This window comes from Bubalus bubalis, chromosome 7, assembly GCF_019923935.1.
Source record: "Bubalus bubalis isolate 160015118507 breed Murrah chromosome 7, NDDB_SH_1, whole genome shotgun sequence".
In the NCBI taxonomy this organism is placed as follows: domain Eukaryota; kingdom Metazoa; phylum Chordata; class Mammalia; order Artiodactyla; family Bovidae; genus Bubalus; species Bubalus bubalis.
The window spans coordinates 111,047,411-111,068,749 of record NC_059163.1 but is presented as its reverse complement, the minus strand read 5'-3'; the positions used below and the strand labels follow the sequence as shown (position 1 = coordinate 111,068,749).

Here is a 21,339-nt window from a genome sequence, read left to right as displayed (position 1 = left end):
AACTATACACCAATTAAAAAAAAAACAGATGTAGAAGTCAGAAGTATTAAAAACAAATCACTTGTGAAGAAGGAAATGGCAACCTACTCCAGTATTCTTGCCTGGAAAAGTCCAGGGACAGAGGAGCCTGGTGGGCTGCAGTCCATGGGGTTACATGACTGAGTATGCATGCCTGAGGAGGGGGAAGGGAGATGGGTTGGTAGCAATAAACTAGTAGAACTAAAAAAAATAAATAAATAAAAATCACCTGAATCATTTAGAGAAAATCTGTCCATAAGCGAGCAGATGATATAATTTATAAAAATAGCTAAGTTCTTTCAAACTTGTTTTTCTCATAACCTTGCTGCTACTGCTGCTAAGTCGCTTCAGTCATGTCTGCCCACCAGGCTCCCCTGTCTCTGGGATATTCCAGGCAAGAACACTGGAGTGGGTTGCCATTTCCTTCTCCAATGCATGAAAGTGAAAAGTGAAAGTGAAGTCGCTCAGTCGTGTCCAATTCCTAGCAACCCCATGGACTGAAGCCTACCAGGCTCCTCCATCCATGGGATTTGCCAGGCAAGAGTACTGGAGTGGGGTGCCATTGCCTTCTCCATCTCATAACCTTACTTATGTAAAAAGTATGTTTACAAAATCATGCTCCGCAATAAAGCTCAGGATTTGTGTGGAAAAAAAAAAAAAAACCTTCAAATGTCCATCAGTTAAAAAACAAAAAAACACTTAGAAACATACAAACTAACAAGACTGAATCATGAAAAAAAAAAAAAAAAAGAAGATCAAAACATGAACTATGAGAAACAAGATTGAATCAATAATTGAAAACCTCCCAGTCAGAAAAGCCATAGACCAGATCGCTCTTGTAAATTTGGGGCTTCCCTGGTGGCGCAGATGGTAAAGAATCCCCCTGCAATATAGGACACCTGGGTTCTATTCCTGGGTTGGAAAGATACCCTGGAGGAGGGCATGGCAAGCCACTCCAGTATTCTTGTCTGGAGAATCCCCGTGGACAGAGGAGCCTGACGGACTACAGCCCATGGGGTCGCAAAGAGTCCGATACAACTTGAGCGACTAAGCACATTCTACCAAACATTTAAAGAAGAATTAATGCCAGTCCTTCTCAAATTGTTCCAAAAGATGAAAGTGGAAGGAAGACTCCAAAACTCATTTTATGGGGCTAGGATAACGTGGTACCAAAGCCAGAAAAGGACACTGTAAGGAAGGAAACTATAGGCTTATATCCCTGACAAATAAAAATGCAAAAATTCTTAACACAAAATATTTGCAAATGATAAGGGATTCAGTTCAGTTCAGTAGCTCAGTCACGTCCGACTCTTTGTGACCCCATGGACTCCAGCATGCCAGGCCTCCCTGTCCATCACCAACTCCCGGAGTTCACTCAAACTCATGTCCATTGGGTCGGTGATGCCATCCAAACATCTCATCCTCTGTCATCCCCTTCTCCTGCCTTCAGTCTTACCCAGCATCAGGGTCTTTTCCAACGAGTCAATTCTTTGCATCAGGTTGCCAAAGTATTGAAGTTTCAGCATCAGTATCAGTCCTTCCAATGAATATTCAGGACTGATTTCCTTTAGGATGGACTGGTTGGATCTTTTTCCTGTCCAAGGGATTCTTAAGAATCTTCTCCAACACCACAGTTCAAAAGCATCAATTCTTTGGCGCTCAGCCTTCTTTATAGTCCAACTCTCACATCCATACATGACTACTGGAAAAACCATAGCTTTGACTAGATGGACCTTTGTTGGCAAAGTAATGTCTCTGCTTATTAATGTGCTGTCTAGGTTGGTCATAGCTTTTCTTCCAAGGAGCAAGCATCTTTTAATTTCATGGCTGCATCACCATCTGCAGTGATTTTGGAGCCCCCCAAAATAAAGTCACTGTTTCCATTGTTTCCTCATCTATTTGCCATGAAGTGATGGGACCAGATGCCATGATCTTAGTTTTCTCAATGTTGAGTTTCAAGCCAGCTTTTTCACTCTCCCCTTTCACTCATCAAGAGGCTTTTTAATTCTTCTTCACTTTCTGCCATAAGGGTGGTGTCATCTGCATATCTGAGGTTATTGATACTGCTCCCAGCAATCTTGATTCCAGCTTATGCTTCATCCAGTCCAGCATTTCTCATGATGTATTCTGCATATAAGTTAAATAAGCAGGGTGACAATATACAGCCTTGATGTACTCCTTCCCCAATTTGGAACCAGTCTGTTGTTCCATGTCCAGTTCTAACTGTTGCTTCCTGACCTGCATACAGATTTCTCAGGAAGCAGGTCAGGTGGTCTGGTCTGGTATTCCCATCTCTTGAAGAATTTTCCACAGTTTGTGGTGGTCCACACAGTCAAAGGCTTTGGCATAGTCAATAAAGCAGAAGTAAATGTTTTTCTGGAACTCTCTTGCTTTTTTGATGATCCAGCAGATGTTGGCAATTTGATCTCTGGTTCCTCTGCCTTTTCTAAAACCAGCTTGAATATATGGAAGTTCATGGTTCATGTACTGTTGAAGCCTGGCTTAGAGAATTTTGAGCATTATTTTGCTAGTGTGTGAGATGAGTGCAATTGTGCAGTAGTTTGAGCATTCTTTGGCATTGCCTTTCTTTGGGATTGGAATGAAAACTGACCTTTTCCAGTCCTGTGGCCACTGCTGAGTTTTCCAAATTTGCTGGCATATTGAGTGCAGCACTTTCACAGTGTCATCTTTCAGGATTTTAATAGCTCAAGTGGAATTCCATCACTTCCACTAGCTTTGTTCGTAGTGATGCTTCCTAAGGCCCACTTGACTTTGCATTCCAGGATGCCTGGCTCTAGGTGAGTGATCACACCATCATGGTTATCTGGGTCTTGATGATCTTTTTTGTATAGTTCTTCTGTGTATTCTTGCCACTTTTCTTAATATCTTCTGCTTCTGTTAGGTCCATCCATTTCTTTCCTTTGTTGTGCCCATTTTTGTATGAAATGTTCCCTTGGTATCTCTAATTTTCTTGAAGAGATCTCTAGTTTTTCCCATGCTATTGTTTTCCTCTATTTATTTGTACTGATCGCTAAGGAGGGCTTTATCTCTCCTTGCTGTTCTTTGGAACTTTGCATTCAAATGGGTATATCTTTCCTTTTCTCCTTTGCCTTTCTCTTCTCTTCTTTTCACAGCTATTTGTAAGGTCTCCTCAGACAACCATTTTGTCTTTTTGCATTTCGTTTCTTGGGCATGGTTTTGATCACTGCCTCCTGTACATTGTCATGAACCTCCATCCATAATTCTTCACACACTGTCTATCCGATCTGATTCCTTCTATCTATTTGTCACTTCTACTGTATAATCGTAAGGGATTTGATTTAGGTCATACCTGAATGGTCTAGTGGTTTTCCCTACTTTCTTTAGTTAAAGTCTGAATTTGGCAATAAGGAGTTCATGATCTGAGCCACAGTCAGCTCCCAGTCTTGTTTTTGCTGACTGTATAGAGCTTCTCCAACTTTGGCTGCAAAGAATATAATCAATCTGATTTTGATATTGACCATCTGGTGATGTCCATGTGTAGAGTCTTCTCTTGTGTTGTTGGAAGAGGGTATTTGCTATGACCAGTGCATTGTCTTGGCAAAACTCTGTTAGGCTTTGCCCTTCTTCATTCTGTACTCCAAGGCCAAATCTGCCTGTTACTCCAAGTATCTCTTGACTTCCTACTTTTGCATTCCAGTCCCCTAGAATGAAAAGCACATCTTTTTTGGGTGTTAGTCCTAGAAGGTCTTGTAGGTCTTCATAGAACTGTTCAACTTAAGCTTCTTCAGAATTACTGGTTGGGGCATAGACCAGTATTACTGTGATATTGAATGGTTTGCCTTGGAAACTAACAGAGGTCATTATGTCACTTTTGAGATTGCATCCAAGTATTGCAGTTTGGACTCTTTTGTTGACTATGATGGCTACTACATTTCTTCTAAGCGATTCTTGCCCACAGTAGTAGATATAATGGTCATCTGAGTTAAATTCACCCATTCCAGTTCATTTTTGTTCTCTGATTCCTAAAATGTCAATGTTCACTCTTGTCATCTCCTATTTGACCACTTCCAATTTGTCTTGATTCATGGATCTTACATTCCAGGTTCCACGCAATATTGCTCTTTACAGCTTCAGACTTTACTTCAATCACCAGTCACATCCACAACTGGGTGTTGTTTTTGCTTTGGTTCCAGAACTTACACAGGACTGGGAAACAGACTCTTGAAGGGCACAAACAAAACTTTGTGCATATCAGGACCCAGGAGAAAGGAGCAGTGACTCCACAAGAGACTGACCCAGACTTGCCTGTGAGTGTCTAGGAGTGTCCAGGTGTGGGTTGGCGGTGGCCTCCTTCAGGGCCGGGGGCACTGAGTGCAGCATTGTGTGCATGTGACCTGTTGAAAGAGGTCGCCATTATCTTCATTATCGCCACCATAGGTTGGCCTCAGGTTAAACAACAGGAGAGAACACAGCCCCACCATCAACAGAAAATTGGATTAAAGGTTTACTGAGCATGGCTCCACCCAACAGAATAAGAACCAGTTTCCGCCCCCAGTCAGTCTCTCCCATCAGGAAGCTTCCAAAAGCCTCTTATCCTTCTCCATCAGAGGGCAGAGATAATGAAAACCACAATCACAGAAAACTAACCAATCTGGTCACATGACCACAGCCTTGTCTAACTCAATGAAACTGTGAGCCATGCTGTGTAGGGCCACCCAAGATGGACGGGTCATAGTGGAGAGTTATGATGAAACGTGGTCCACTGGAGAAGGGAATGGAAAACCACTTCAGTATTCTTGCCTTGAGAACCCCATGAACAGTATGAAAAGGCAAAAAGATAGGACACTGAAAGATGAACTCCCCATGTTGGCAGGTGCTCATATGCTACTGGAGATTAGTGGAGAAATAACTCCAGGAAGAATGAAGGGACAGAGCCAAGGCATGGAAATAACCTAAATGTTCATTGACACAGGAATGCATAAAGATTTGGTACGTATATACAGTGGAATATTACTCAGCTGTTAGGAAGAATGAAATAATGACATTTGCAGTAATGTGGAGGGACCTAGTAGAGAGTGTCATACTGAGTGAAGTAAGTCAGACAGAGAAGAAATATTGTATGACATCTCTTCTATGTGGACTCTAAAAAGAAATGATACAAATGAACTTACAAAACAAAGAGAGACTCATGGTCTTAGAAAATGAACTTATGGTTGCTGGGGGGAAGGGATAGTTAGGGAGTTTGGAAAGGTCATGTACACACTGCTATATTCAAAGTGGATAACCAGTAAGGACTGCTGTATAGCAAATGGAACTCTGCTCAATGTTACGTGCCAGCCTGGATGTGGGTGGGGGTGGGGGCGGGGGGTTGAGGGCGAATGGATACATGTATTTGGATGGCTGAGTCCCTTCGCTGTTCACCACAACATTGCTAACATTGCTAATTTAATAAAAAATTTAAAGTTTGAAAAACTGAAAAGCTAAGATAGCAGGAGAAAAAAAAAGAAATCAGGTGTGTTTCTATATACTAACAATGAAATATCTGAAAAAGGATAAAACAATCCCCTTCATCATAACATCAAAAACAATAAAATATTTAGGAATAAACTTAACCAAGGAGGTGAAAGATATGTACGCTGTGAGATACACGACTTTGATAAAAAAAAATATGACAAAGAAATGGAAAGCTATCCTATGTTCATGATTCAGAAGAGTTAATATTGTTAAAAATATCCATATAACCCCAAGCCATCTATAGAGTCAATGTGATCCCTCCCAAAGTCCCAGTGGCATTTTTCATAGAAATAGAAAAAAAATCCCAAAATTTGTATGGAACAAAAAGAGATCCCAAATAGTCAAAGCTATCATGAGAAAAAAAGAATACATTGGAGGGATCACACTTCTTGTTTTAAATACTATTACAGCTAATAACTATTTCAAGCTATCCTACAAATATATAGTAATTAACAGCATCATAGTAGCATAAAAAAGGATAAACCTTTAATATATGGTTAATTAATATTTGACAGGGAGCCAAGAATATTCAGTGAGGAAAGACTAGTCTCTTTAACAAAAGGTGTTGGTAGCACTGGATGGCCAAATGCATAATGAAATTGAACCCCTACCTTATATTATTCACAAAAATTAATAAAGACTTAAACACAACCCCTGAAACTAAAACTCCTCGAAGAAAACACAGAGAAAAGGCTTCTTGACATTGGTTTTTGTGATGATTTTGAGATATAACACCAAATTCATGGCAACAAAAACTTGATAATTGTGATTATATCAAACTAAACAGCTTCTTCCCAGCAAAAGAAACAACAAATAAAAATGCAAACTATGGAATGGGAGAAAATATCTGCAATCATATATCTGATGAGTTAGTGTCCAAAATACATAAAGAACTCATCTGACTCAATAGTAAAAGTAACCAAATAATGTGACTTAAAAAAATAGCAGAACTTCAATAAATACATTTTCAAATAAGACATCCAAATGGCCAACAGGTGCATGAAGAGGTACTCAACATTGCAAAACATTAGGGAAATGCAAATCAAAACCACAAGGAGATATTCATCTCAGGCTTTTTAAAGTGGCTGTTATCCAAAAGACTAGAGATAAGTGTTGGTGAGGACATGGAAAAAAGAGAAGCCTTGAACATTGTTGGTGGGAATGTAAATTGGTATAGCCACTATGGAAAACATTACGAAGTTTCCTTAAAAAATTAAAAATAGAACTATCATGTGATTCAGCAATCCCACTTGGGGGTGCAGACCCAAAGTGTAATATAACCAGGATCTTGAAGAGATATCTGCACTCTCGTGTTCATTGCAGTGTTAATCACAACAGCCAAGACATGGAAACAATGGGTCTGTCAACGGATGAATGGAGAAATTGTGGTGTATATACACAGTGGAGTATTGTTTATAAGAAAAGAAAATCTTGCTGTTTGTAACAACATGGATGGACCTTGAAAGTATTATACTAGGTGAAATAAGTCAGAGAAAGACCAAATCTCACTTATATGTAGAATCTAAAAAGCCTAACCCATAGGAACAGAATAGAAAAGGGCTGGAGAGTGGGGCAAAAGGGGACTTGTTGGTCAAACTTCCAGTTATAAGATGAATACATTCTGGGAATCTAATGAACAGCATAGTGGTTACAGTTTATAATAGTGTACTATATACTTGCATGTTGCTAAGACAGTAGATCTTGAATGTTCTAACTGCAAAGAAGAATGATAGTTATGTGACATGATGGAGGTGTTAGCTAATGCTATTATGATGGTGGTCGTTTTACAATAAACTAGCTCTTCAAATCCACCTGTTGTACACCTTAAACTTTTACAATGTCAATCATCTCTCAATAAAACTGGAAAAAATAAAGGAAAAAATAGCCAAATCATAGTTGACCAGGTGATGGAGAGAAAAGTGGAATGGAGGAGGACACACAACAGAATATCAAAACAGATTTGAGGTACAACCCAATGAACAGAATATTTTGTGTTAGAGTCAAGTGTAGAAGAGAAAGCAAATAAGGCTGCCATGCAGGATTTTATCATTTCCTCTCAAAAAGAAATGTCAGAGTTTGCTGTCTCCGGTCTTCTTTGGCTCTTAAAAATGAAGCCAAGGAGATTGTAAACCAGTTGTCTAGAATATCTAAGGACATGATGCCCATGTTGCCTTTGTACTACTTGGTTTGAGTTATGAGTCTTCTGGTTTGTGAACGTCTTCATTTTTAAGAGATGCCTTTCTGCAGCACTGGTAGGAGCCGTTGGCAGGCTCCACCTGCAGACTTACCTTGGGGAACAGTATCTCACAAAGCTGAGGAGAAGCTTGTGGTAAGGAAGACAGCAGGTCCTCATGTCTTCAGAAAAGATGAAAACTCTCCTGTGGGTGAGATAAGGGAATTCTCCAGTTAGATGTGACATAGATGCTACCAGCATGCCTTTACAACCCAGGTCAAGAGAGACTGCTCAACCTCACTTGTGGAGCAAGAAACAAGGATATGCAACACAACAGGAGCTGGAGGAGGCGTCTACCCACTGTGGGAAGATTCTTTGCATCTGTATTAATAACAGTCTCTCCCAGGGATTAGCTGATCCAGGCTTTGGCACTTTATTTCCTTATAAAAGTAATGGAATGTGTACCCCTGAGTTATGTGTGGCATGGAGAAAATTAGTTCAGATGTCAGCTCTTTTTTTTTTTTTTTCAAGAGTGGCCAGATGCTTGGCAGGATGCACAATCACACAATCTTCAGATCTTTTAAAAGCTGATTTTCCTGGGCCTAATCCTAGGGCAGCTGGATACAATCTCTAGGAATTATTGATTCAGCTCCTGTTGATGTTGAACTTCTGAGAAATTAAATAAGATCTAAAACACACACACTTCTCAGATAAAGGCAAACACTAAAGCAGATTCAGAAACAACCCCAGTCCCAGTGTCATAAGAGGCCAGAGCTCTTGAGAACGAAGGTCAACAGCAAGTGCCAACTAGGTACTGGCCTGTGGTCCCAGAGAAACCAGTCTTCCACCGCTAAAGGCTTCTTGTTAAAAACCGGTCTCTTGACCCTTTTGTGCCTGGGTACTCTTGTGCTCAGAGTCTGGTATAGCAGGCTCAAGGGCTCTCAAGTTCAAGTCTGGCAGTCTCTCAGAGAGGAGACCTGGAGTTTCTAAATTTGAGTTAATGGCAGGGAGGGCTTCATTCAGTGAGAGTGGAAGGTCATTTGAACCACAGCTTGCTCTGTTGCTGGCCTGAGCTGGGGTACCTCCATTCCCCCGACCCCTAGCCTTCCACCCCGGGGCTGATGAAGGAATGGAAGACAACCCCAGGCCCTCTCCTAGTCTCAGCCTTGCTCACAGGCTTGGTGAAACTCATGTTGGTTAGGAGCTTGCCAAAATCAGAGCAACTCTCCTCCCTGGGGTATGCTTCGTTTTTAGTTGTTTAAAAATACACCCTGAGACAGAAATTTCAGGACACCAGCTGACCTAGAAATTATTTCCAAGGTTATTCTGTCCCTTTCCTGTGCCAGACACAGGCACTGTCATTTCAGTTAATTCTTTTGACATGTCTGAGCAGATAGGGACCTCCCACAGTGGTGCCTTCGGGAGAAGTAGACCTAGAGGGGTTGGCTGCCCTGCTTTGAGAGGGAAGGGATTTAGCAAGCAAAAGTCTCTTGGAGAAAGCTGCCTGCAGGTTTTGATGCAAATTGCTTGAGAAGAGTCAGAATTTTACTTTCCCTGCTGAGAGAATGGGTCAGCGCTCACATAAAATCTTGCTCACTGGTTAGTACTGACTTGTGCTTAAAGTGCTGGACGTGTGCCTCTGTTGCTGATTACATACAAAAATGGGAGCTGAGGGTGAAGAGGAGGGGGGTGGTGGGGAGAAATACAATTCCTTTTTTGTAGTGATTCAAAATGTCTGTTTGGACTTCAGCCCACAAAGAATCTTTGTCTTAATGCTGATGATAATAGCCCACCACCACCGTTTACTCAAGATTTACTGTAGTAAATCTTTCATGTTCATCCAAGTAAATTCCCATAATAACCTCAATAAGGAGGTACTACAGTTATTCCCATTTTCTTTTAAGGTAAAGAAACAGAGAAAGGGAGGGTAAGGAAGGTGCCCAAGTTGCAGAGCCGGGCATCTGTCTGCAGTCTGGACCTTACGCATCAGGCGGCATTTGGTCTCCACCGGGACTGTTGTGTGCCGCCTCTGTCAACTCAGGATTTTGAATTGATCGGAGCTGCTCATTCCTGCAAATACCCAGGATGTCGTCTGCATCCTCTACTTAATGTGCAGTCTTTGGCCCAGTAGCATTGCAGCACCTGGAGGCTTGTCAGAAAAGTGAAGATGGCCAGCTCCCGCAGGGCTACTGTACTAAAGACCCCGGACCCATTTGAGAAGCCCTGCCCTCTGCTTCCAGAGAGGAACATACCCTTCACTCTCTTCCTGTGTTCCCCCCGCCCCCTTCCTCTAATCTTATCCAGGAATTTTTAGTTCTTTGAAAGTAAAATAATCAAGGACCTACTATATAGCACATTGCATATCTTGTAATAAACTGTAATGGAAAAGAATCTGAAAGTGTGTGCATATATAGATATAAAACTGAATCACTTTGCTGTACACTTGAAACACTGTAAATCAACTATACTTCAGTAAAATAATAGTTACAGAAAGATAACAATATCTCAGAATATCTTACCAAGAAATACTCTGCTATAGAACCAGAAGCATGACAAGGATTTCTCAGCATCTTTAAATTGCTTTTGAGAAATTAAAGATTCAAACGTGGAAGAGTATGAGTTTCAGAATTCACAGGAACAAGTAATAGAGGCACTCAAAGGCCCAGCTGAGAAACCTAAGTCTTAGGTCTTGGACTCGGTTCTTGCTGTGTTTTGCATTGGGCCACGTTCTCCGGAAGATGCTGAACTCTGGGATCCATCCTGTGGTACAAGCCTTGTTGATGGAGAGGAAAAGTGAGAAGCAAGTTGTCAACAAGCCCAGTTCCTGCCAAATCCCAATTGTCGGCCAGGCAGCCAGCATTCTAAAAACACGTTTGGGAATTTTGACTTTTGGCTTTTATGAATATGAAACTCAGCTGTGTATTTATAGCCTTGATAAGCTGACCCAGCTTAGGGAGAACCCTGATATATTTGTCTTGCAAAATTCAGAATCCGTTTCTAGAGGAGGTAACGAGGCTATTGAGAGGCCTGATAAGGACTGTCCCTCTCCCCCAGCCTACCCCTGTTGGTCCCTGTTCTGAAATTCCCATTCAGGTTGCCCACAGTGCTACAAATGGACAGGATCAGGAGCGAAAACATTTCCAGAGGAGTCGGGCAAGGCAGAGTGGAGGACCTTCGGTTTTCTAACAGGCTGCAGAAGCTGGCATACTTGGGCCAGCATCACCTTCTGGGCCCTCACAGGGTCCTCGTCAAAATAGGGTTTAAGAAAATGGATGGTCGCTATATACTGCCTGCCGCATGGGTTTCAAAAAGTGAATTACTCAGGGCGAGGCTGAATTGAGGCAGAACGCCGTGCCATTGCACCATCAGCAGCGCTGCACCTTTCGTGCTCCAGAGTCAGACAGATCTCAGTTCAAATCCTGGCGTCAGTACTGTGACAAGGTCCTTACGCCAAGCCTTAATTAAAAAAAAAACAAAAAAAATTCAGGTTGAGTACGTTTTGAATGTGTACTTGAGTCGCTTAGAATGTCTATAACACGTGCAGCTTAAAGGATACCTGCAGGCCTAACCTCCACCGACCGCCAGCCACTCACCTCACACAACTGCAATATGCCTTTTCTCCCATGTCACCGTTTCCTGCCTCCTTAGCTTCAGAGCAGTGAATGGCTCCTGTATTTGCCTGTGATGGCCTCCGAGACTTTGGAGATATACTTACATGGTTTTTTTTAAAGTGCCTTTCTTTCTGCCCCCCACCCCCCCTTAAGTGCCCCTTCAGCCCCCCTCCCGTGGATTTGAAAGGCAGTTGAGCAGAGCACAAGCCCATTTTCCTCCTGACCATCACGGGCATGTCTCGCTTGTGCCCAGTTTGCTTCACCTTCTGGTGCCTCCCATGGAGACAGAACAACGAATCTTAATCTTCAGTGGGCTTCTGAGGCACTCAAGGGAGCAGCTTGATTCCTTTCTGAAGGGAAAGGTCACACCCCACAGGACGGTTCGCTGTCAAAAAATTTGGAACTCTCACAATTAAAAATATTTTATTTACGTTTATACAAAATACAGTCATGTACTTTAAAAATGTACATAACATCTTTTCATTCAGTTTACATTTTAAAAAAGGAACAATGGTAATTTCAAAGACTTTCTGCTTACATGTCATGTAAACATTGTTCTGGGCCCATGTTATTTGCTAAAATTGTATCCACTCTTGGAGATTTTCATGACCATATAGATGCTTTCAGATTGAGAGTTAGATCTGCCAAACCGATTTCTTGAGCTGCGTATGTGATCACATTGGCTGGATTCCAGGCAAAATGAGATCCTCTAGAGATATAAGTGCAGTTTCATAGCAATATGAAGTTGTAGATGTACACATTTCATTTTGATACATATCCGTGTGGACCTGATAATTGACCCCGGCGTATCCACATACTTCTGTTATGAAGGATATGGGGGAGGAGCATATATGCCCCCAAAGGGAGCGACCTCTACTCAGGAAAGTCGTTAATGCCCCAGTGCAGTGGCTGACGCGTAGAACACCCATCTTTGGGGCTTGCCAAGTCAGCCACCCTGTGAAGAAGTGCCACGATGCACAAGTTCAGTACCTACAGATTTGAAAATATGTTTAGCCTATGTTTTGACAAAAGGTACTCTTCAGTAGAATTTGAGGATCATGTGGGGAAAAAAATATAAAGGAAGGGAATTAATCAAAGGAAAAGAAAGCACATTCTGGCTTCTGCTAAACCCGTGGGTTTCTGAGGAAACTACTTCAGCGTTTTAGTCTAGTTTTGTCCCAACCTATTGGTTTAACCAAATGGATATTATGAAAGAATATCACAGAGGTGTTGGTCTTGGTGCAGAAACCACCTCTCTTCTCCTCAAAAGAAAAATCCTCGGGAAGCAATATGTCAGGAATACTTGTCTTGAGATCAAAGCCAATTTAGACTACAATCAGATTTTCACAAAGCAGTTAAGCATTTATGGCATTCAGCTATAAATATACCACCAAAGATAATAAAGTATAAATGCTAAAAAAATATACCCTTAGGAGAGATGGTATCTTCATAATCAGGTTAAGAGCTCTTAAAAAATTAATCAACAAACTTTAAATGTTGATCTTTCTTGTAAACCTATGATCAGTTCAGGAAAGAGGGTCCAATTATGTCTACTGAGAACTGGCAGCTCCTAAAAGAATAAACTTAATTGGCACTACAGCTGCCCTTCGATTCTGATAATAGACCTTAATAGTCACTTTAAGAGGAATTCTAAGCTCAGCCACATTAATAGATGCCCAGCCCTCAGGGGGCTCCAAGATGGCTGGCCACAGTCCATGTTTCTGATACAAGCACAGCCCTGAAGCATTTGTCCTGGGCTAGAAATGCCACACCTGGGAGCAGGCACATCCCGCCTCAGGCTCTTCTGCCACACGTAAGTGTTGCGTCAGGATGAGACAAAACACAAATCACACTGATGCTACAAACAGAGGCACTGCTCATCCCTGCCTTGCACTGAAGAATAATCATTGGACTTCAAACGGGCAACCAAAGCAAAGCAATCTAATTATTAGCTCACAATGAATTACAGCTAGCAAGTTAAAAAAAAAAAAAAATTCTCCAGTTTGAAATGTGATTTGGTCTTTCAGGGAAATTTGACCTGAATCAGAGATTAGTGAGCTGGTGCAGATTTTCTTGTACTGGCATGAAACAAATTCTGCCTGTTGTGAAACACTTCACAGCAGGCCATTTTCCTAAACCTTGTACATACCTGTCAAAAAGTAAGATCAACCTCAGTGCTTCAAAGATGAAATGCAGTAATGATACCATAGCCCATATAAACATCTGTTTCAAGGTTTATGCCAGACTAAAACAATAAAAGCAAATGCTTGGAAAATTATAAGTCTCTGCTATCTCTAATTCTTACAATCGTACTATTAAGTTTATTCATGCTTTATTTTTACTTATCCTTGTTATTAAATAACCCTTGACATTTATTTTGTTGGCATGTGTTAGTAAACACACATATGCATTCCCTAGAGAGCCAAGGAAAAACTGCGGTCCAGTGTACTCTGTATGAAGCCAATTAAGACACTGCCTCTAGGGCCTTGAGACTCTAGGCTGCAGAAACGGTTGCTGTGGAAACAAATTTGCCCCAGCATTTCTGGCAGAGCCAGAATCTACTGACTAACGTGTCTTCAGATAGAATCTAGTGAAAACAGGACTCCCCTCCCGTAATTTGGGCACCATTCTAGGAAGCGTATTATAAACTACAAAGGAAAAGACGACATTGCATACACGATTTATTTTACTATAACTTGGTGTATAGTTTTATTCAATCATACAAATTTCAAAGGGGATTCCTGAATAAATCTTTTACTTAATTTACCTTTGGCAGAAACAACAGATTGCAAAACATTTCGTAACTTCTCATTTATATAGCCTTTTCTCTTTGAAAGTTTGTAGCATATTAGTATTTTCAAAACAATACTTAGACAGATGTGCTTTGAAAGTTAACTGGTAATGATGTGATTTATATTATAGCTTATTTGAGAGAGTAATTACTTAAAAAGGACAAACTAGACATGTATTTCTTTTAAAAAATACAATTTTTGGTCATGTGAATGATTCATGTTCAGATTTCAAAAATAGAAAACATCCTAAAGTGCATCATTTCATTAATAATATAACTCCTTGAAATTATAGCAATCTGCAGTGTAAACAGTAGAGCAGAGAATACCAAACAAACTATATTGTAGGATTACGTACCGTCTTTAAGTATGTGGATTAAACCAGGGTGCTTTCAACATACAGCTCGTGCTTCTAGAAGATTAAAGAGCAAACTTAAAGGTATTTCCCCCTACTCCTAACTTGAACAATTTTTAACCAACAGAGAGCCACTACCTCAAAATGGAAAATGCTGCTACAAACCTGATCTGACCAGTTTCTCAAGAACCCAATTTGGAAAGTGACAACTGATCAGGAAGACTTTTCTCCGTTATTATTATTAAGGAAAACAGAATGGTACCCTTTGCTGTCTTGTTCACCCTGCACCATTATCTTCAAAAGGCAGAGCCTGCTGAAACACCTTCTCTTGGCAACCAGTGGCTGGTGGGCAGATACTGGTGCTCAACCTCCCAGAGCACAGAGGTGGGCTAGGATATACAGGCAGAACCAGAACTCATTTTCCTTAGTGCAGACACAGAAGGTCAAAAAGTACTAACCAATCACCAGATAACATCAGCACACTGAGGTGATGGATGATTTGGTGTCTTAAATTCTCTGGTCCCTCCAAAGTGTCTAATACAGATAGCTCTGCGACACCATCTTTGAAGAAACTATCATTGTAACTGGCCACACACCATTATTTTCTCTTTGTACAGGATCTTCAAAACAGTGTGATTTAGGTTCTGCCTTGGGCTGTGCTCTGAGGGCTACACTTATCCTTCAGTTAGAGAAGACTTTTAGTGCAGGTTTACTTAAAAAAAAAAAAATTAAACTCTGGTAAGTACACAGAAGGCTTAAAATACAGGCTCTTTCTCTCTCATGATCCTCTACACTTAAGCTAGGAATTAAGCAAGACCCTTTTGTCTAGCTAGAGCCAAAACCAAACCAAATAGACCGTTGGCCTTCCCCTTGCTTAAGTGTTTGATCATAAATTCTGAAGCTGATAAGTGTAGTCAACGTTCAGGAAAGACTTCTCTTCACTGCTGCCTAACTGAAAAACCAGCACGGATATTAGCTACTTCTCTATCCCATCTGTCCTCTGCTGATGGTCCAGCCCTAGTCAGGGATCAGTTCTCTGTCATCTGAGGACGTCTCGAAGAAACACAACATCAGATAGAGGGCTGCACTGCCCTCCCAGGCAGGTGCAGCTTCCATCTACCCGAGAGCTGAAGGAGAAGCGATTCACACAAGTGGGGAAAGGCGTGGCTCCGTGGAAAGCTCACAAGAATGGCCGAGGCAGCAAACAGGGTTTGTGGATGGGATCCACAGAGAACACGAATGTGCGCAGCAAGTTCGCTCTCCAGAGTGAAGTCCTGAGCTTGTTATTGTCACAGTTAGACAGAGAATGCTGTTGCTCAGTTATCCAAGGAAGAGCAGTGTACATCCTCTGTAGACGAGTGTGTCTTCATGTAGTGATCCACCGCTGCCAGTGTCCGCAAGCTTCCACTGCAGCGTATGTGTGTGTCTGTGTGCACACAGGTGTGCAGAGATCTTGATATTCCCTTGCAAAATTCTGGCATGGGGGTAGGTGGCCTCCTTCCACCTAGAGGGTTTCCAAGGCAGGCAATGGAAATGGGCTGACCCCCAGGGCCTGCAGGCAGGAGGGCGCAGGTCCAGCTCCAAGGCTGCCTTCCAGTTTCTGCCCAGCTGCTATTTACCAGGAGAGGCGGGGGGAGGGGAGGGAGGGGGGACAGTCCCCCTGTGTTCCCCCCACCCCCTTGCTCGGATGGGGCTGACTCCTCACATGGACTTGGAATCAGTGTCTCTCTTGCTGATGAGCACCTCCAAGAGCCTCAGTTTTGCCTTAATGTGCTTATACTCGTTGTATTCTTCAGCCATTGGAGTGCGGTCTTCCTTCTGGACATTTCTAATGGAAACAAAGAAAAAAGGGGCTAATGATCAGGCAGTGTCTCTCCTAGAGGATACTGTTCATTGGGTGAGTTATCATCATTTGGAAATTTGCAGTTTATCGCCCCACAGAATCAGCGCTGCCAAGCATCATTGGTATCAAGACTGGAGCTGTGTTTAGACAAGCACTGAAAGACAGTGTCTGCAAATGGCACCATGCAACTGAATTTTAGAGTTACTCTGGCATCCTGAAGAAAGACAGGATGGACTAAGAAATGTAGAAACTCTCTCTGTTATGGCTACATGTAAATTCACACCAAGAGTCTCCATATACTGAAAGCCTTTATTTATACTTAATGCTTTCTCATTTTTATATACTTCACCTAATGAACCACTCAATTTCTAATTAGCAATTGGTATACTCCATTTACAGGGTTTAAAAAAAATAGTTAATACTCCTACTTATTATAAAAATCAGCCTTGGAATTCAGCAATTGGATCAGAGAACACTAATAAGCCTTTAAAGTTTACTGAGTAATTTTATATGTATACTTTTATATGCACAAGGACTATAATTAAGAGCTGATTACAGGGTGCGCACTGTGCTTGTGAATCTGGATCTAATATTAATACAACCCGCAGGAGGACCTGAAGAAGCGCTGCTGTTCCCACATCCTCAGCCACTGTGGTGCTGCTCTGCTTCTCATCTCACTTGGAAATGTACACGTCAAACATTCAAACACCAGGCTTCCTTTCTTTCTTATTCAAGAGCAAAAATGGGAAACGGGATAGCTTGGGGTTCATTTAATTTTGCTCAGTGAACTGATTTTATTTCTGTTCTGCCTGCCCAAGGAAGGATCCTGGATGACTCCCAGAAGAGGGCAGGGAAGGGAAGGGGGTGTGTGACCCCAACCCCAGACGTGCCCTTTGAGAGGCTTCATTCGTGTCAGATATGAATCACACCCTGAAATCTGAAGTCCCTGACAGTTCTAAACTTGTATGATAGTTATTGATTCCCATCAATTCTATTTTCTTAAAACGTGTGCAAGTTACATAATTATAGGATGCCTGTGCATAACGCGATTATAAATATATGGGAAAAATAAAACAGACAAACCAAAAATACGCTTGGAAAGAAGACTGGAATGAAACAAATCAAAATGTTAATCCTTTGGTTTGTCTTTGGTGTTAGAATATTATTTTGGGACTTCCCCAATGGCTCAGTGGGTAAAGAATTCGCCTGCAATGTGACAGGAGACACAGGAGACATAGGTTTGATCCCTGGGTCGGGACGATCCCCTGGAGAAGAAAATGGCAACCCATTCCAGTATTCCTGACTGGGAAATCCCATGGACAGAGAGGAGCTGCAAAGATAGAAATTGCAAAAAATGACTGAGCAATATGGCATGCATGCATGCATTTTTTTTTGAATATTATTTATTTTATCTACGTTTTAAAAAATATCCTACAATTCACGGAAAAAGAAAAGGAGATATTTAGGTATAAAAATTCATTGAAAAGTCATTATATGACAGATCCAAGTCAGAAATCCTAAAATAAATTTATACAATAATGGAAATCAACAGAAATATAGTAAATTTTAAATGTTAAAGTTAATTTTTATGGTATTTTTATTTTCCAATTCTTTTGAGAATTATGAAAGGGGACTTAAAGAGAAACTGTATTTATACTGTTTAAATAATTTGGATTAAAATAAAACATTTTAAAATGATAAACTCAGCTCCAGTGTAAGAGAAGGAAACCTATTCTCTCTTCTACCCTGTCTTCTGCTGTGACCTGAGTAACACATTCTGCGTGTGGTCACTTGCAAACACAGAAGACTATTAGGCAGCATAAGGCTCTATGACGACGATAACATTAGGTCTTAAAACTCACTGATAGCCTATCAATCAGGCCGCCTTCCTGCTTCTGGTGTATTTCTCATGACTTGACAACTTTGCTTTTAAAATGAGCTTAAAAACCAGCAAGATCCAGAGTACCCCTTTTCCTTATTCCTCCTTCAAGTTTATTAAGATCCAGAGTACCCCTTTTCCTTATTCCTCCTTCAAGTTTATTAAGGTTAAAAAACAAAACCAGGAATCAAAACCAGTGCTGCCCACGAGAAACTTAGCTTTACGCTGCTCCTCTTAGATTAGAATTTGATGTGGCAGGTTAGTTTTAGAAACGTCAGCTGAATCTGTATCAGTCTTGGATATTTGCCAAGGAGTCTTTCCTCCTGAAGGACCACACACACCTCACCATCTCACAGTAAACCTCGAAGGAGCCCTGGGCACACAGCCAAGGGCCAGGCTACAGGACGCAGGGAGGGTGGCTCCCAGGTGGGAGGCTTTGCACAGATGTGACAGAGAAAAAAGAGGGCCGCAGGTGAGGAGGAGGAGGGGAAGAAAGACACATGTGCTGACCTTCCATTCTGTCTGAAAAAATTGTCTTCAAAATCACGAAGTTTCTTTCGAATCCTTTTCTTTTCTTCTCTCATTTCCTGAAGGTGTTCCAAGAGTTCTGGTCTAAGAGGGGCAGAAAAAGTTCAAGAAAATTGAGTTAAATCTGAATTGTTAGAAATATTGTGATTGTGCAACGAGATGGGGGTTGTAGAGAATGGGAAAAGCATATAAATGCAGGAACTGTCGAGGGAGCAGAAATGGAGGCCAAAGCTTCTGCTACTTGTAAATTCTTCAGGCTTGTGAAATCCCAGGGCACTCTGTTATGTTTTGCTTTGGAAGAAAGAAATGTCATCTGTACTCAGTGTATTAAATGGCGAGCCGTGACACACAGAGACAGGTCCCTTACAAGAGGCCTTCCCCTTGTTTAAGCAAGATCTCCGATGCTCCCTCAGACAACATGGGATGAAGCTTCTAAAAACACTGAGCCAGGAGTTAAAACAAACTCTGTTTTATCCATAGAGATACATCCTAGGCAAGTCATTTGTGTTTTGCCATTAAGTACAAAGGGTAAAATAGTATTTCAGAAAATTATTTTCATCATGACATTCTAATAACACCACCATAACAACATACATGGAAGCAGCATGGAGATTTGAAAGTCCGGTGTCCTGGCTGCATTTTGACGGTATTTTATCATCCATTGGGGAAATAAAACCATCAGCGTCATCTTCAAATTGGTCCAGAAAGCAACGTGCACTGAAATCGGTTTTCAGGGTGACCATGAAGTCTGGCTTCGTGTAGTTATCGTCTTCTGAACCCTCCTCTTCTTCCTGGAGATACACAGCAACCCTAATAAAAATCTGGTTACTTTTTAGGCCCTCTTTCATTACTAGTATCATTTCATAGTCATTTAATTATCCAGACCCCATACGGTTTCTTCTACATATCTGTGTTTAGCAACACGTATGCACATGATGGATATGTTATTGAATATCTATATACACACAGAAATTAAGACAAACACTAAACACAGCTTCTCAATAGGGGGGAAAATCTATAAAAAATTAGTACACAGTACAATTAACAGTTGTCAAGGCCGAGGGTAAGAAGGAAAAAAATCATCAGAATTTATACCCAAAATCAAACGAGGCAAATGAATCTAAAAATTCTCAGCATTGTGACAATACATAATAAAATTTACCACCAGAAATCCGTGCTTTAAAGATTTCACTACTTATGTGTCTCAGAATTATTTTTATGAAGCTATGAAGAATTTCAGAGATTCAACAATGCATCCTTTCTATATAAAAGGTGAGGTTATGAAATATTTGTGGCTGCTTGATAAAATTTTAGGAAACTTTTGAGAAGATCAAAATATTTATCTTTCCATTACTGGACTCATGAAACATTTCTTTTTCAAAGAATTTCTAAGGGCCACAGCTGTATTTTTCAGCATCCAAGACTCTAAGAAAAATGTGATATTCTCTACCTTGATAAAAATGTGGTTAGAAAAATAATGAGGTCAAATGACAATATGTTGGTGTCAATTTAAAGCTACGTGAATCTAAGAAATGATGTCAGAGTCTGAAAGAAAGCTCTTAAAGGAAATAATTCACTGTCAAAATGTACAGTCAGACCAGAAAAGAATATCTTAAGAAATTAAAAAAATTGGTTAGGCATTCAGCTACATGAACAACAGGATGATAACATCAGTTGTTAGGTAAACCGAGCGGCTTCAGGAGGAGCCACCGCTCATGGCAAAGCACCCAATTCAAACTGTGTGCTGATTCTCTTGTCACAGAGCTTGGTGCGTTTATGGTGGTGCCTCTGAAATCATGTGAATGAATAAACAAACAGGCAAAAGAAAAGGACTATCACACAGCTACAATGAAACTACTGTTATGAAGACACGAAGGTAAGGTTGGAAAAAACTAGGTGGCCTTCCTAGATTCTTTCTGCTGTCACTTCGGATCTTCAGTCTCTTTTCTTGATCCATGGAAGTAAGAGTTTCATTATTAGTTTCTAAAAATTAAAATCGTTTTAAAATTTAAAGGGTAAAAGTGGCTTTTCCATCGATAGTTGAGAAGTTTCTCTTTTTTCGTAAGGAAGTGGCAGGTCCCATCTACATTGTTTTTCTAACAATTGAGATAATCACGTGGGGCACCTGGCACGTGGACAGCGCCATTGGCCTCTTTCCCCTCCCTTCCCTGGCGGGGAGGGAAACCGGGTGGGATCTGGGATCGTTCACTGTCCCCGAACTCGGCCAATGTCTGCCTATATTAGGTGTTCAATAAATGCCTGTTATTTCAGTAATTCAGCTTTAAATGAGAAATACAAATTTCTATTAAGAGTATATTAGGGAATTCCTTGGCAGTCCAGTGGTTAAGATTTTACCTTCCAATGCAGGGGGTGCGGGTTCGATCCCTGGTCAGGGAGTGAAGGTCCCACACCCCTTGTGGCCAAGAAACCAAAACATAATTAAAAAAAAAACAACAGAAACAATATTGTAACAAATTCAATAAAGACTTTAAAAATGGTCCACATTAAAAAAAAGTCTTTTAAACAAAGAGTATACAAAAGTCCGTGTGTGTGTGTGTGTGTGTGTGTGTGTGTGTGTTAGTCGCTCAGTCGTGTCTGACTCTTTGTGACCCTACAGACTGTAGCCCACCAGGCTTCTCTGTCCATG

The 21,339-nt window shown here is 41.0% G+C and overlaps 1 protein-coding gene across 15 annotated transcripts in view; it reads right to left on the bottom strand.

Moving 5' to 3' along the window:
• Nucleotides 1-11,704: 11,704 nt before the first annotated feature.
• Nucleotides 11,705-21,339, bottom strand: part of FAM13A (family with sequence similarity 13 member A) — a 333,264-nt gene continuing 323,629 nt past the window's right edge. For all 15 annotated transcript variants that reach the window (XM_044946341.2, XM_044946337.2, XM_044946342.2 and 12 more), the window contains 3 exons: nt 19,287-19,483; nt 18,675-18,776; nt 11,705-16,270 (listed from right to left, as the gene is read on the bottom strand). In XM_044946341.2, the coding sequence (XP_044802276.2) occupies nt 16,144-16,270; nt 18,675-18,776; nt 19,287-19,483 (426 nt within the window). In that variant the 3' untranslated portion in view covers nt 11,705-16,143. The remainder of the gene's footprint in view (nt 16,271-18,674; nt 18,777-19,286; nt 19,484-21,339) is intronic.